Source organism: Plecotus auritus, assembly GCF_963455305.1.
Source record: "Plecotus auritus genome assembly, chromosome: 1".
Lineage (NCBI taxonomy): Eukaryota > Metazoa > Chordata > Mammalia > Chiroptera > Vespertilionidae > Plecotus > Plecotus auritus.
In genome coordinates, this window is record NC_137770.1 from 247106382 (window position 1) to 247122782 (window position 16401).

Genomic DNA, 16401 nt, shown 5'->3' on the forward strand with positions numbered 1-16401 from the left:
AACGTGGGAGCAGACTCAGTGCCGAAACCCACGGCCCGTGTAACTGCTTTATGCCGCCAAGCAGCGCTGGGGTCTGGGGGCCGCGTGCGTCCCCAGCGACACAGCTGTGGTCCCTCCGCACGTCGGGCGTGCGGTGCAGCCTCTGCCCCTCAGCAGAGACTGGGTTTCCAGAAGCAAAGGCCTCGCACAGCTCGGTTTGACTTCCTTTAATTCAGATGCACAGGTCTGCAGCCGTTTCAAAAACAATACCTCTCGCATCCGCCCTCCCCTCCCCTTTCAGAAGCAGATAGGTCCGGGGCAGGCTCCGGGACACGCCCATCACGGCCCTGCTGACCCCCAGTGCTGGCTCGAACCCCCAATGGCCGCTGTGCCGCAGCCCCACGGAGCTCGAGCCACACCCCTGCGATGGCCAGTGGGGGCTTGGGGTGGCCGGGGGCTGGGGGTGGCCGGGGGCTGCAGCAGGGGCTGGGGGTGGCCGGGGGCTGCAGCGGGGGCTGGGGGTGGCCGGGGGCTGCAGCGGGGGCTGGCCGGGGGCTGCAGCGGGGGCTGGGGGTGGCCGGGGGCTGCAGCGGGGGCTGGGGGTGGCGGGGGCTGCAGCGGGGGCTGGGGGTGGCCGGGGGCTGCATCGGGGGCTGGGGGTGGCGGGGGCTGCATCGGGGGCTGGGGGTGGCCTGGGGCTGCATCGGGGGCTGGGGGTAGCGGGGGGCTGCATCGGGGGCTGGGGGTGGCGGGGGCTGCATCGGGGGCTGGGGGTGGCCGGGGGCTGCAGCGGGGGCTGGGGGTGGCCGGGGGCTGCATCGGGGGCTGGGGGTGGCCGGGGGCTGCATCGGGGGCTGGGGGTGGTGGGGGCTGCATCGGGGGCTGGGGGTGGCCTGGGGCTGCATCGGGGGCTGGGGGTAGTGGGGGGCTGCATCGGGGGCTGGGGGTGGCCGGGGCTGCAGCAGGGGCTGGGGGTAGTGGGGGGCTGCATCGGGGGCTGGGGGTGGCCGGGGCTGCAGCGGGGGCTGGGGGTGGCGGGGGGCTGCAGCAGGGGCTGGGGTGGCCGGGGGCTGCAGTGGCTGCCCAGGGCAGGTTGCTCCCAGCAGCACTTGGGGTAAGGAGGAACCTTCCACTCATTAGAAAGCGACAGGCTGGCGGGGAGCAAGGCCCAGACTGTCCCAGGCCACCTTCCCTCGTCACCGCCATGTGAGCAGGCCCCTCCCTGCCGAGTGTGCACAGGCCACGCGTGAGGCCGCCCCGGGACAATGCGGTGCTCCTGGTCCCGCTGAGCCAGCCCCGGGGCTCTCCAGGCCCTGCCAGCACCCCGTCTCCAGGACAGAACATCGCCCAGGCCGGCAGCCTCCGTTTTGGTTTTGGGCCCTCACCACCGAGGGAGGGACAAAGCCCCGTGAGGACACTTGCGAGGAAGGAAGCAGACGTGCGAGAGGAAGCAGGTACCACTCGCCCAGAACCCGGAGCTCCAAGCCGGCCCGCCGCGCCGCGATGCTACTGCTCCTGCGGCTCAGAGTGCGACTCAGACCGACAGCCGTGGCCCCGGGAGCGCAAAAGCAAGCCGGGCAGCGAGGGCGCCTGCGGGGTCAGGGCGGGGCTGCGGCTGCCTCCGGGGTCCCGGAGTTTCAGCACCTGCTCCTGCTGAAGGGGCACCGCACCGCTGCAGCGGAAGGCACTCTGCGGGGGCAGGTGTGTGTGCGTGTGCGGGGGGGGGGGTGGGGTGGGGCGGGGGCAGGGGGGCGGACATGCTGCAGTGCGGCGCACACAGGCCCACCCGGTCTCGTCCACGTTTCCTGATACTCCTCGCAGGAAACCACCAACACACACCTGACGGTGACCTCAACACGCAGGTGTGACTGTGTGCGCAGACTTTTACGAACGTCGTCTCCCCCTTGTGCACAGGTGGCAAGGGGGCTTTCTCAGTGGGTTTAATGAGGACCCGCCCCGTCTCAGGCTCCCCTGGCGCGGCACAGCGGACCCAGGAGGCAGGCGGCTTCTACGGAGAGCCGGCGGGCTGTTCCGGAGGCCTTGCGCCTGAGCGCCTTGATACACACCTGGGCCAGCGCTGCTCCAGCCGAGAAGAGCGGCCGCCCAGACCGGCTGTGACAGGCTGGCCACACGCCCGCTGGTGGGCCCATGGTGTGAGCTCTGCAGGAAGTCCCAAACCCTTCAGGCACCTCGTTCCTTCCTACCAACCCCACGCCCCCGCAGGCGTTTGAGGGGAGGAGCCAGGATGAGAGATGGGAGCCCAGGTGAGCGAGGGAGGAGGGTGGCTCCCCCACCTTTAGTTAAAACTCGGCCGAACCCTGAGGGGCCTGCTCAGGCGCCTGCCCACCCGCGTCGTGCCAGCCTCAGCCAGGCTCCGCTGGGGCTGCCCACAGCCCTCCTCTGTGCGAGCCACGGGCAAACCCTGGCCCCAGCTGCCCGCCACCGCCGGCCTGTGCACGGTGGTGAGTTGGCAGGCCTCACACAGGGGAGGGTCACTAACCAAGGCTCCTCCTTTGCCCACATCTGAAAGCTTCAAAGTGACTCCCCTCACCACGTGAAACACCTCGAACCCTGACTGCACTTGAGCTTATGAGCAAACGGCCAGCCCACCTCTGGGGACCGAGGAAGCAGAGTGCCTGGGGGAGGGGGGTTTGGAAGGACAGCAAGCAGAGCCCCCCACGCACTCGGGGCTCCTTGGGCAGGGCCTCCGGCTCTCCAGCCCCATCTGCCCTGATGTTCTGACCACGCTGGGCTGGGAAACAGTAAGCTGGTCCAGGGGCCTGAGCCTGGGTAGAGGCGGCCGTCTGAGGGGCCACAGACTGGCCAGTGACTGCCTGCCCCGCCTCACCCTGCCCCTCTAGGCAGAGCCCATCACCCAGGCACGGACCCGGCGCTCCTGGGCTGCCGGGCGGTCTGGCACAGGTGAGGAGGGCCTGGGGTCTTTCTCTAACACCTGCCAAGACACCGAGCTTCGCTCCCGACCAAGAGGGGCGGAAACACTGCAGCTGGTATCCCAGTGGGCCCAGCCTCAGGAGACCCGCCCTGGGGAGCTCAGGCCCGCAGGGAGGGGGGCAAGCTGAGCTCTCCGATGGGGAGGATGGGGGACCTGGACAGCATCGGCACCTGACCCTCACCACACTCTAGCTGACGTGGCTGCGTGGAAACGGGGGGTGGGGAGGGTTTGCCGTGAAGGCGCCACGTGCTGAGGGGCAGGTGCCAGCAGCGGCCGGACAGAGTGACATGGGAGGGGACAGGCCTGTCGCGCCCACGGGGCTGTGGCGAGCGGCGCAGACTCACACGGCATAGAAAGGTACCTTAAAATTAACCTCTTTACTGATAGAATTAAACTTTAAGTCCTGAGAAGAAAACAGAGAGAGGGAAGCGTGGCGCCGGCCCGCGTGCTCCGCCGCCCACCGCCCACGCCTGCCGGGAGCAGGACACAGCCCAGCCCCCGGGTCCCGGCGCCCCGGCCGGACGTCAGACGTGAGAGCAGCGGCAGCCTGGCCGCCAGGACCGCGATGACGTCGGGGAGGAAGGTGCACACCGTGAACCGGCATCCATTAGCTCCGCGGCAGGGCCAGCCACGCCTGCTCTCCGCCAGGGCGCAGGCTCAGCCCCGCATCGGCCGCAGCACCCCCTGCAGGGCGCCTGCTGGGCACAGCCCCCGCCGAACCCGCCGCCGGTGCCCCGGGTGCTCAGCACGTGGCGAGCTTGTGAACGTTCCGCAAACAAGCCAGCAGCCGCTGGTACGGGTTTCCTGGCGCCGCCACCACCTCGAACACGGACTGGAAGGCCCGGCGGTCCAGCTCCTCCTCCACCTGGTGTCGGTAGAAGTCCGCGGCCACCAGGCAGAAGAGGCTGACGTCCACGTGCTCCAGCTTGCCCATCCTGCTGACGACGTGGGGCAGGCTGCCGGCGAGTTAAGGAGCCAGGTGCAAGCGCGACGCGGATCTAGGCTGCCCAGAGGGTCCTGGAGCCCACAGGCCAGGGCAGGACCGCGGACCGGGGCCACACCCGCAGCCGCCTCCCACCTCCCTCCCACCTCCCAGCTCCCAGGCGGGCCGCTGCCTCTGCTGCCTCCGTCTGGCTGGAAAGCAGCTCTGCCCAGCAGAGGGGGGCGGGCACAGCTGGGAGGAAGCCGGAGCCCGGCCTGGCCTCGGAGCACTTACCTGGCCTGGCTCCCCATGCGGCTGGCGAGCGCCGCTCCTGCTCCCCCTGCTCCCTCGGAGTGAGGAGCGCCAGGCCGCCCTGCCCAGCCCTCCCGGCTCCCTGCAGAGGCTCTGGGAACGCCCCCTTGGCAGCCAGCGCTTGTGGGTGGGTCTGGAGCTCCACTGAGCCTCCCCAGGGGACACAGGCACAGCGACGGGATAATGAGAACCAGCACAGACCGGTGCAGGCGAGGGGCAGGGCCCATCTCTCCTGCCCGTGGTCAGCATGCTTTCTGGGGCCTGTCCACGTCTCGCTCTCTAGGGGCTCAAGGTCAATGGCACCCTGACACCGGGGACCTGGCAGAGGCTAGGCTGGGAAAGTCACACAGACAGCAACCCACACCTGACGGGGGAGAGGGCGGGGGGAGGCTGGGCTGCCCGCCCGGCCCAGGACCCCAGGAGGATACATGGCCGAGACCCACGGGCTGGTGGACGCGCTGACGAAGAAGCAGGACAGGCTCCACACGGCCATGGCCACGGGGGTCCTCTGCGTGAAGTTGGAGAGGGACAGCATGACCCAGTCCCGGACCATGGACGACTGCCCCGTGCTGTGCAGGGTCTGGAAAACCTGAGGAGGGGAGGCCAGAGCGTCAGGGGGCGCGGGAGGAGCACCCCTTCAACAGGCAACCGTGCTGGCTTCCGGGGCAGGGCTCAGGCCGCTGGCAAACCCACTGGCCAGCACGGCCAGGTGGCAAGAGACGCCCAGGCTTCCACGCCGGGTCAGCCGCTCAGGCTTGTGTCCTGCCCTCCCTGGCCCCACGCCTCCCCTCGTGCGCCCCGCCCTCCCTGGCGCCACCCCTCACCTTGTACACCACAGTGGCCATGAACTGCGGGTAGGGCTGCTGGTTGGACAGGAACTCCCCAATGACTTTGTTCATGACGTCTTGCGGAGGGAAGAAGTCGTCTAAAAACTGAGGGAGGATCCGCGCCACAACGCGGGCTTCACAGGGAAACCCCTTCCTGATCCTGAAAGGAGGGCACTCGGTCAGCCCCACCCCTTTCCAGGCTGGTCTCCCGGGGGCACCTAGAATGTTAACCGAGGACCTCACAAGTGACCCGCAGACAAGCACCCAGGCTTGGGGCTCCCCTCCCACGCAAGGCCACGATCCAGAAAGGGGTGTAACGCCCGTGCGGTGCGGGGGGGGGGGGGGGCAGTGGCACTGCAGTGGAGACCTAATGCGTGATGAAAGCACTGCCCCTCTGTGGCCTCTCCGCCACGTCCTCACGCTGCGGCCCTGTAGTCCGTGGGGACCTCCTCTCCTCACCTCACCTGGACCCATCTGCACTCCTGCTGGTCCGCCCTGTGGGCCCTGAGCCTGCCCCCGGGGCACCGTTCCGGACGCTGGGAAAGCCATCTGGTCACCCTCAGGCGCACACGGGCGGGCGCTGTGTAAGCCACGGCTGTGCCTCCTGCCAGATGTGCCCAGACCAGCCGCCCACAGACGCCAGCGCCCACCGGCCGTCCCTCCCTCCCGCCAGTGTCCCCAAGCTGAGCACCCGCACTGCACCTGCTGAAAGGTCTCCCTGTTGGCCCTGGGACGGAAGCCCAGGAAGGCGGGGACCTGAGGTGGCCCTGCCAGCACCCGCGGCTGGGCGGGACCAGTACGGGTGGGACAGGAGCACAGCTGTATGCACTCACGTTCAACTTCAACGCAAAACACTGCGCACTGAGCCTCCCCGAGCACGTCGCCTGGCTAAACAGACACAGGCACGTCTGGCTCACCGTGCTCCCGTGAAAGCCCAAACGGCTGGCCGGGCTGACCCCGTGACCGCCGGGCTGACCCCGTGACGGCCCGGCTGACCCCGTGACCGCCGGGCTGACCCCGTGACCGCCGGGCTGACCCCGTGACGGCCGGGCTGACCCCGTGACGGCCGGGCTGACCCCGTGACCGCCGGGCTGACCCCGTGACCGCCGGGCTGACCCCGTGACGGGCGGGCTAACCCCGTGACCGCCGGGCTGACCCCGTGACGGCCAGGCTGACCCTGTGACGGCTGCGTGGACAGAACCAGCCTCCCTGAGGCCATATACATCATGCCCCGGGCGGAGGCCTGTCCCACAGACAAAGTCCGACGAGGCCCCGAGCCTGTTCCCCAGAGCTGGCAAGCCAGGGACCCAGCTGGCGCCGTGCGGGAGGCAGCTGTCCACGCCAGTGCTGGGCCCACACCCTCCCTTCCTGCCGGGAGCCGTCCCGATGCGGCGCTGCCCAGCCCTGAGCGCCGCTGAGCCTGCTGGGACCACGCCTCCTCCAAAGGCAGCAGGAGCTGGCGGAGGTCCCGTCACTGCTCCCTCCACTCACCTCCACGTGCCCGCGGACCCCACTGCTGTGTGCCCGCCTTCCGGAGAGGTGCACTCGGGTGCCAGGGCCAAGCACTGCCCTCTCCGGAGCGAGCGAGGCCGGGCTGGTCAGGACGCGGGTGGGAAGTGGCGGCCGAGCACGAAAGCGGGCCTCCCTGCTTACCTGTCGAAAAGCACAGACACGCGCTCCATGGCCACGATCACGGACTCGCTGTCGGGCGCGGCAGGGCCGGGCTCGGAGGTTCTGCCGGGACTGGCTTTCTCCTTCCCTGAAACGAGGGGCAGCACTGCTAGGCACCGTGGAGGCCGCCGGGCTCTGCAGCGGCGCCGGGGCCACACAGCAGGTCAGCGAGCCCGAGGCGGCCTGCACCAGGAGGGAGCCACGCGACAGGGATCGCGGCTCCGGACTGCCCCGAGAACCTCGGGGACTGTGGTCCGCGTCCCGTGGAGCAGCGACAGGAGGCACGGGTGGGCGTGTCCCCCTCACCTGTGTACATGCAGGTGAGCATCAGGCCCAGGGCCGCCATGGCCCGGTGCGGGCTGTGCACGTTCACCCTGTCCACGCTGAGCTTGACCAGGGACTCGGCATCCAGCCGGGACAGCTGCTCGGACAGCAGGAGGCGCTCCAGGCCTCGCAGGACGCAGTGGTACACGGTGGACGGCGTGGCCTCCTCGCTTCCCGACAGCATCACCCCGCACATCTGAGCGAGAGGAGGCGTCCGAGTCAGGGCCCCGCCTCGGGCTCCCGCCCGCCCCGGCAGTGTCCCCAGGGGGACGGCGCCGGCCGGTCACCTGTATGATGGATGCGGAGAAGTCCGGCCCCACGTCCAGAGGGTAGTTCTCGACCAGGTAGAAGGCGGTGGCACACATCACCAGCACGTGCTGCTGGCTGTGCAGGTTCACGCAGCTGCAACCGGGGGCAGCCACTCGGTCACGCGGGCGCCGCGGCCATGGCCCAGGAGAGGGGCCCCGGGCGCCCGAGCTCTGCCGTGACAGGCTGGGCCTGACATGCCCGCCCCAGCGGCCCAGCCCAGCCCCACTCACTGGGCGCTGCCGCGGAGGTTGGAGAGGAGGTAGTCGCTGATGACGGGGATGAGCTGCTTCGCCGTGTCGTCCAGCAGGTCGCACTCCAGCACGTAGAGGGCGCCGTGCAGGGCCCCGATCCTGCTGGGCAGGTGGCTGCTCCTGAGCGTGCTCTCCAACAGCCGGCTGACCGGCTCCGCCACGGCCTTGTCCTGGAGCCGGCAGAAGCAGGGGCTGGATCTCGAGGGCAGGAGGCCGCCTGCCGAGCTGGGGGTGGGGGTGGGGGGGGGGAGGGCGTGCAGGCTGCCCTGGGCAGGCGTCCGGCCCGGGGTGTGGGGAGGGCTCCCAGCCGACTGCTAAGGGGCAGCCTGTGCCCGGCCGTCTGTGTGGACAGCGTGGGGGTGCTGACTCCCACCTCTGGGGTCTGGAGTTCGGGACGGGCCAGGCAGGGGCCTCCCTGGTGGGCAGGGCTCCGCGTGTTTTCACACGCATTGCCCGGACACAGCGCGTCCCGTGTGACTCAGGAAGGGGATTCTGAAGCTGAGCCTGGTCTCCTGTGGACATGGCCCCGTGCGCCCTCCCTCACTGACTGCGCCTGTCACTGCAGTAAATCACAGCCGAGCTTGGGGCGCCCTGCGAGGTAGCCCCGGGGACCCGGCTGTCGTCCATTCCCGTTAGCGCCCTAATCACACGTGTTAAGGAGGAGCCTACACTGTGCCCTCCACGGGAGACCCCACAGAGAGCAGGTGCAGGGGGGCAGCCACAGCGGTTCACAGACCATCCCCTGGGAAGGCGACCCCGGCCGGCGGAGTCTTAGGGGTTCCAGGAGGCCGCCTGACAGCGTGGCCCCCACAGGCACTGTGTCCCTGCCTCCCTCCGTGACCGAGGACTTCCCGCTCTCCTCCCGGCCCCCACAGACCGCTGGACACCGAGGGACTCTCCACCAGGCCTCGGGGCTCCAGCTCTAAAGGCACCACCAGGGGCCAGCAGGGGGCCGCTGCGTCAGGAGGAGAAGCCCGCAGCCCCTGCCCGCCAGCACGTGGGGTCCCCAGGGCACCATCTGGCCTCGGGGCCCTTCAGAAACAAGCCTCACTGATTTGATTTACTGACACACAGCACTCGCCTGCGGGACCTGGGCCCGAGCACAGAACACAAGCACAATGGAACGGCGACCTCAGAGCCCACAGAGACCAAGGGCCTCCGAGCGCAGCTGCTCAGGGTGCGCGCGGGGCACCAGGCCACCCAGGACGGGGGACACCCGCTCGGCGCCTGGGCCCGCAGGGGCGGATTCTGTGGGGAAGGCAGCCAGGCACGGGAGTGGGCTCACCCCTCTGCCTGGTCCTGTGTGACCTAGAGCATGCGCCCAGCACCCGGCCTCGGCCTCCGCTCTCCTGGGCAAGACTCAAGGCGAGGGCTCCACCAGCCCCGGGCGGCCGAGGCGCGGGCTCGCCGTCAGGACCGGCAGGGCCGCACGGCACGAGGGGGCGGCCAGGGCCAGCGCAGCCGCTCGAGCTGAGGGAGCGTCTCTGCACCAGAGGCGGCGGCCAGGGGCCTGAGCGGGCACAGCACGCTGCCGCTGCTGCCACACGCAGGGCGAGCCGAGGGGCGCAGGGCAGCGGGCGGCGCTGCTGCTTTCACGTGCGCCCCTCGGACACCTGCCTTCCGCGGCTGGGACGTCTGTTTAGCAGGAACCGCGTGCACGGGGCTCCCTCAGAGAGGCAACACGGCCCGGCAGCAGAGACGTCTGGGAAATGCTGGCCTGTTTGACCCTCTGTGACTGTCCGACCTCTAGCCTCAGGCTGGGCCGATCCTCAGGAAGCGATGTGCCCACAGAGGGCGGGCCCGGGACGGGCAGTGGCTGGAGGGGCGTTGGCTGCCTGACGCGCCTGCCGGCCTGGCCGGGCAGCTGCCTCGCCGAGTGTGTGCGTTTCTCCCTGTGAGGGTCCTGACGCGTTCGAATGAGCTGTGTCAGGTCTTCCGGACAGACCCTGAGTTTAGACTTTTGGGGTTCCCCCAACACCACGGGATGACGACCGCCCAGGAAGTGGGTGTGGCGCTGGCGGGTTCTCATCAGCTGGAGCAGAATCAGGGGGGACCACAAAGGCCCCGTCCGCCCTCCTGTAAAAAGGCTGTGACCCCCACGCTGTGGGGTGGGAATAGAGGGGACCGTGACACAGCAGTCGCGGGAGGGGCCCTGGCGATAGGAAGCAGGGGCCGGCAGCACCCCGGAAAAGGGGCCCCACACAGCCAGCAACTGGCGCACGCGCCACCGTGACGACCTGACAAAGGTGCACAGGCGCCCCCGAGTGCGGCTCGCCCACCACGCACTCCACGGCGCGCGGAGCCCCGAGGGAGCGGAGCCCCCCGCTCGCGCTGGCGGTGGACGCTCCCGGGGACCTTGCCGGCGGATGCTGCCCCCACGGCGCCCCGCGCGGTGCCCGCCGCTCACCATGCCGAGGACGGCCGCCGCCTTGCAGGTGGCCGGCACCAGGTACTGCAGGAGGATCTCGTCCTCTGGAGGGTGCACCCTGCGCAGCTCCGTCAGCGTCTGGTACATCATCTCAAACTGGCTGCGCTCCGTGAACAGGTCCGAGACCACGAGGAGCTGCAGACACACGCCCGGACAGGAGGGGCGCCGCTCTCAGGGAAGGAGGCCGCGCGTCCAGCACGCCTCCTCCCAGCCCAGGGACAACAGGCTCCAGGCACCCCTGCTGCCCTGGCACGCAGACCCCTGGGACCTGAAGGGCAGGGGCACACGCAGCGTGGTCGGGCGTCCTCACGGGCGCCTGTGCACGCGCTCGCTGCGGGGCGGAGCTGGGACAGCCACGACCCGCAGGGAGCCCGCCCCGCAGCGGGACCAGGACAAGCCCACGTCTGCTCTGCCCCAGGGCCCAGGCCTTTCCCTGGCGCAGGGTCAGCCTCTCAAAGCCCCGGCAGAACGTTGTTTCAGAAATAAACGCTTTGCCAGGGGTTCTTTGTCTCCCCAGACCCTCAGCGGCCGAAGGTTCAGCTCCTCACGGATCATCTAAGAGGAGCATCAGCCCGGCCGGCGGGGCTCAGTGGCTGAGCATCAGCTTTCGGACCAGGAGGTCACAGCTGCATTGCCCGTCAGGCACATGCTTCTCTCATCCACGCTTCTCTCATCACGGATGTTGCCCTCTCTCTCTCTCTCGCCCCTCCTCTCTCTAAGCATGTCCTCGGGTGAGGACTAATAACAAAAACAAACGGCTCCTCAGACTTGGTTTCCGACTGTAAATGCCGACAGACGGAACCCGCACCCAGGCTCTCGGGTCCCCACTCACGGGAAGACCGTGAAGGAGCCCCGAGACCAGCAGTTTGAGAACGAAAACTCCCAGATGGTGCTTCTCGGAGGGGCGTGTGGGCCGTGAGCCCGGCCCCAGGGAGACCCTCACGGACAGGAGGGAGCGCCAGCCTCGGACGGCGGTGTGACGTCGCTACGACACTGCACTGCCCTCAGAGCCTCTGTCCGCCGTGGGGGGCAGGCAGAGCTGCTCGTGGCACGGCGGAGAACGCATCTACGCCCCAGGCCTGGGAGTGCTCCTTAGGCTCCCAGAGACGTCACCTGCACGCGTGTGCGCGCGTGTACATGTATGTATACCTGTATGCGCCTGTGTGCACGAGGGATGGGCGAGGTAAACTTACAGATCGAACCACTTCGCTGATCAGGATGATGGGGGTCCTTCGGCCGGAACTGGACGGCAGGACCCAGCGGCTGTACAGCTCCAGCAGGAACTGGGAGCAGGAGTGGATGTCCACCCCGGCTCGGTGCTTCCTGTAGAGCACACACACGGGGTTCACCGCAGGGCCCGACCCTCCCAACGACTGATACCCTCAAAGGGCTTCAACCAGAGGCGGTGGGAACCTGGAGCTGACTGGAGACGTGGGTGGCGACGAAGGTGCGGGGACATCGGCCTCCTCCTCCTCCTCCTCGTCCCACTCCTCCTCCCTCAGGGGTGTGATGCTGCTCCCGAGCCACACCGAGTGGATGGACACCTGCAACACAGGCCCCGGTCAGCACGAGGAGCGGGCGCAGGCTCCCGGGGCGCCGTGTGGCCCGGGATCCTGGCCACCGAGGGCCCCGCCACCCAGCAGGGCCTGCTCAGTCAGACCCAGTGGGTTCTGGGCGGGGGGGTCATCAGAAAGCTCTGCCTTCAAAACGGAAGCCCTGGAATGAGGGGAGCAGCTGGGGCTGGGACCGCGCCTCCCTCCCTCCCCTAAGTTCCCTCACTCTCTCCCACCGTTTACACGCACCCACGTTATCAACTCACAGACACCCGAAACCCCTCAGGACAGATGCCGTAAGGAAAACCAACAAGTGCCCCTGCGCTCATCGTAAGTGCATTTAACTTGGCTCCTGAAGGTGGAGCGGCCCAAACCCGAGGGCGGAGGACGGGGCGCGGGCTGACCTGGCCGAGCTGGTAGCTCATGCTGCCCAGCTCCCGCTCGGGGTTGGTCTGCAGCAGCAGCTTGTCGTGGCTGATGAGGGCACCTGTGGGCGACAGGACGTCAGAGCCGCCCGCCGAGGCACAGCGGGGAGCCCTGACGGCCTGGGGAATTCTGTCCCTTCACAGCGGGCAGCTGGCGGGGCCGAGGCAGTGCGGGCCCATCTCTCCCGGAGGCACCGGCTCTGGCTCCACGGGTACCGGCTGGCACAGCGGCACAGCCCGAGTCCGCAGCTGTGGAGGAGGGGCCGCCCGCCAGGGGCCTGGGCCCGAGGACAGCACAGCCGCACCCCCCCGGGGGCAGGGTGAGGCAGTGCCCCCCTCAGCCGTCTTCTCCACAGCCCTCGCTTCCCTCCCCGAGGCCCAGGCCACCTGAGCCCACACTTTGCTCTGGTGGACACCACCCGCCCCATCCCCTCCCCCCCCAAACCTCCCTCCCCTCAGCACGTGCTCCGCGCACGCCTGCAGCGGCTGCTCCTGGGACGGCGAGGCCGCGACTCCTCTCCCCTACCGGCCCGAGACGCCCGCGGGACCAGTGCCCACTCAGCTGACTCTCGCCCGGTGTCTGAGCGCGCACGGCACACGGAGGGAGCCCTGCGGCTAAGGCTCAGGGCCAGAACCGGGAGGACCGGCGCCTCCCACAGCCCCGGGGTCACGGAGACGAGCCTGGAACGCTGGGCACCCAACAGCGGAAGGTGCGCCCGAGAGAACCCCAGCCCGGCTGGTGTGGCTCAGTGGTTGAGCATTGACCTCTGAACCAGGAGGTCACCAGTTTGATTCCTGGTCAGGGCACATGCCCTGGGTTACAGGCTCGACCCCCAGTGCGGGGCGCGCGGGAGGCAGCTGATTGACGTTCCTCTCTCATCATTGGGGTGTCTCTCTCTCCCTCTGAAATCAATAAAAACGTATTTAAAAACAAAGAAATACCCCACAACGTCCCTTTCTCTTGAGCATTTGCTTCCCGGCTTTATTCCCTCCAGAGGGTTAAGCGGCGGTCCTGCGGGCGCCGGCACTGCATGGGCCAGGGCAGCTCACGAGGTCCCAGCCTCTGCCTGCCCACCGCTGCGTCAGTGTGCGGGCCCCTCCCGACGGGCACCTGTGGCGGCTGGAGACAGAGAGGGGACGGGGTCCCACGCCTGGTACAGGTGATGGGTGGCTATGTTCTCCCTCTTCGACACCATTGCTTGAATTTCCTGCTCTACAATTCCTCGGATCACGCTCAGCTTCCGCCCAAACCTAGAATCCAGGACAAAGGTTAAACTTTCAGTTCCTTTAAAATCTTAGACGTGAGGGACGCCAGGACCCGCCCCCAGCGCTGTCTAAAGGAGAGGCACCAGCAGCACCACAGCACCCCTCTGCAGGCGACTCCTGCTGAGCCCGGCAGACGGCCGCGTCCCTGCTAGCCAGAGGCCCCGCCACCCTAGGCCGTGTCCACGGCGGCTGGTCAGTCACTTGAGCACATGCACCTCTCGCAGCAACACGCACGGTGCTTTGCTTTTTAGTTCCAGCAACCAACGGAAGGGCCGGTAAGCCGCTGGCCCCTGGGTGGGTCGGTGGAGGGTGCCTCTAGGCCCCACCACGCTGTGCCCTGGACACACGGCAGCGCGGGCAGACCTGGTGTCGAGAGCTTTCAGCGGCTTGTTCCGGGGCTGCTGCTCCAAGCAGCTCACGGCGGGGTTGCCGGCCACGGGCACGGTCATCGCGCTCAGCACGAGGGAGGTGATGGCCTGCACGGCCAGGACGTGGATCTGGGTCCTCTCCGTGTCTTCCTGGAAAGAGCCCACGTGATCACGTCACGACCTGTGCCCGCCCGCACACAGACCACACGGCAGCCCACGTATGATCACACCACGACCTGTGCCCACCCGCACGCAGACCACACGGCAGCCCACGTATGATCACACCACGACCTGTGCCCGCCCGCACGCAGACCACACGGCAGCCCCCATGTGATCACGTCACGACCTGTGCCCGCCCGCACACAGACCACACGGCAGCCCACGTATGATCACACCACGACCTGTGCCCACCCGCACGCAGACCACACGGCAGCCCACGTATGATCACACCACGACCTGTGCCCGCCCGCACGCAGACCACACGGCAGCCCCCATGTGATCACGTCACGACCTGTGCCCGCCCGCACGCAGACCACACGGCAGCCCCCATGTGATCACGTCACGACCTGTGCCCGCCCGCACACAGACCACACGGCAGCCCACATGTGATCACGTCACGACCTGTGCCCACCCGCACGCAGACCACACGGCAGCCCACGTATGATCACACCACGACCTGTGCCCGCCCGCACGCAGACCACACGGCAGCCCCCATGTGATCACGTCACGACCTGTGCCCGCCCGCACACAGACCACACGGCAGCCCACGTGATCACGTCACGACCTGTGCCCGCCCGCACACAGACCACACGGCAGCCCACGTGATCACGTCACGACCTGTGCCCGCCCGCACACAGACCACACGGCAGCCCACGTATGATCACACCACGACCTGTGCCCGCCCGCACACAGACCACACGGCAGCCCACATGTGATCACACCACAACCTGTGCCCGCCCGCACACAGACCACACGGCAGCCCACATGTGATCACACCACGACCTGTGCCCGCCCGCACACAGACCACACGGCAGCCCACATGTGATCACGTCACGACCTGTGCCCACCCGCACGCAGACCACACGGCAGCCCACGTATGATCACACCACGACCTGTGCCCGCCCGCACGCAGACCACACGGCAGCCCCCATGTGATCACGTCACGACCTGTGCCCGCCCGCACACAGACCACACGGCTGGCGTAAGGAGCCTGCGCGCCAGTGGGGCACGCCCTCCCCTCCAGGCCCTGACGTGTCTGCCTGCACCCACGCACCCACCACAGCCCCACCCCCGGTCACTGGAAACAAATCTAACGGACAAACGTCCACTCTCAGAGCAAGGCCTCCCACAGGCACAGCCTCCGAGCAGGAACCACTGAAATTCAGCCCTGATTTGAGAACCTGGCATGTGACCACCCGCCAGCTTGGACGCGTGGACCCGCAGGCCGTGTGGGTGGCTCCGGCACCCAACACGGAACTGTCCCCTCTGCGGTCACACCCTCCTCCTGCCAGAACAGGGCCCGAGGGTCCGTGACGTTTCCTATCCCGGGCTTTGCCTGGCCGAAGGGTGGCCTTTCCCAACATTGTCTCAATGCACAGCCTCCGCCCAGAAGCCTGGGAGCGTCTCTGCGCGACGGTCAAGGTGGATGCGCACGTGCCTCGGCCCAGCCTTAAGTGCCCTTTCCTTCTGACCTAACTACGCGCTGCGTCGGGAATGACTGACCCAGCGCCTAACGCCCTGGGCTCCGAGCGCCCACATGTGGCAGGCGCACCCCGACCGCGGGAGATGGGCTCTGCTCCGGAGCATCAGTCTAGCGCAACCAGGCTACTCTTAAGAGTAAGGTCAAACAGGAAGCGAGCTTGCTGCCCTCCTCTGCTGGCTGCCAGCCGGCCGACGCCGGGCTGCGGCGCCTTACCTCCGGGGGGCTCTCTTCCTGCTCCAGCACGAGGGGCTGAGTCACCAGGACGCCCAGGAGGGTGGCCCACGTTTCCTCGAACTGAGTGCGGCTGGTCCACCCTACGATGCAAACATTACATGAGACAGAGGGTCACCCGCTCCAACAATCCGACGTGAGGTGACGGCGGGGCCACCAGCTCTAACCGGAGGGGGCAGTGCCCCGGGCCACGTCCAGCAGCTGCCTCAGCCTCGGCAGGTCTGCAACACCCGCCCTCCAGCGCGGACACTGAGCACACACGTCTGCGTGCTGCCCGGGCAGTGGGGTGTGTGTGTGTGTGTGTGTGTCCGTCCGGCGCCCTCCTGACCCTGCCTGGCAGGTGTGGCCAAGTGGAAAGGGGCCAGGGAGTCCAGCTCGGGCACCAGGCTGGGACCGGCCCCAGCGGTCAGCGTGCGCCGTGAGCCCGCCCGGCTCGGCTGCTGACGCGAGGCAGAGCTCGGTGTCCCCGACCGTCCGGAGGGTCAGAAAGGAACGCAGTCTGGGCAGGGCACGCTCGTCCTCAGTGAGCGCGTCACACCACGCGCTCCGCGCCCCTCGGCACCTGCTGGGGCTGCAGTGACAGGATCTCCTCGCTAAGGTGGGTGTGGGGAGGGAGACGGACGGACGGACTGAGATGTGGGCTAGACACCCACACCTGGATACCAAGACGGCAGACGTATGTGGGCATTTCCACACGGAGAAGAGAGCGAGAGGGAGCTCGAGCAGAGGCAGGTGCAGGGCCAGCCTAGGACTGCCCGGGCCGAGGGCTGACGGACAGGCACGCACAGGGCAGCCAGGAGGGGGGCTGGCGTAGGCTGGGAGGCCACGCTGCCGACTGCCGTCTCCGAGGGCAGGGAGGGAAACTGGCCTGGGGGCCGCC

The 16401-nt window shown here is 68.4% G+C and overlaps 1 protein-coding gene across 3 annotated transcripts in view; it reads right to left on the minus strand.

Annotated features, from left to right (window-relative positions):
• Positions 1-3290: 3290 nt before the first annotated feature.
• Positions 3291-16401, minus strand: part of HTT (huntingtin) — a 110389-nt gene continuing 97278 nt past the window's right edge. For all 3 annotated transcript variants that reach the window (XM_080681146.1, XM_080681145.1, XM_080681144.1), the window contains 14 exons: positions 15504-15604; positions 13584-13738; positions 13066-13205; positions 11934-12016; positions 11390-11520; positions 11170-11299; positions 9956-10111; positions 7528-7718; positions 7276-7390; positions 6971-7184; positions 6647-6752; positions 4991-5153; positions 4595-4755; positions 3291-3888 (listed from right to left, as the gene is read on the minus strand). In XM_080681146.1, the coding sequence (XP_080537272.1) occupies positions 3675-3888; positions 4595-4755; positions 4991-5153; positions 6647-6752; positions 6971-7184; positions 7276-7390; positions 7528-7718; positions 9956-10111; positions 11170-11299; positions 11390-11520; positions 11934-12016; positions 13066-13205; positions 13584-13738; positions 15504-15604 (2060 nt within the window). In that variant the 3' untranslated portion in view covers positions 3291-3674. The remainder of the gene's footprint in view (positions 3889-4594; positions 4756-4990; positions 5154-6646; positions 6753-6970; positions 7185-7275; positions 7391-7527; positions 7719-9955; positions 10112-11169; positions 11300-11389; positions 11521-11933; positions 12017-13065; positions 13206-13583; positions 13739-15503; positions 15605-16401) is intronic.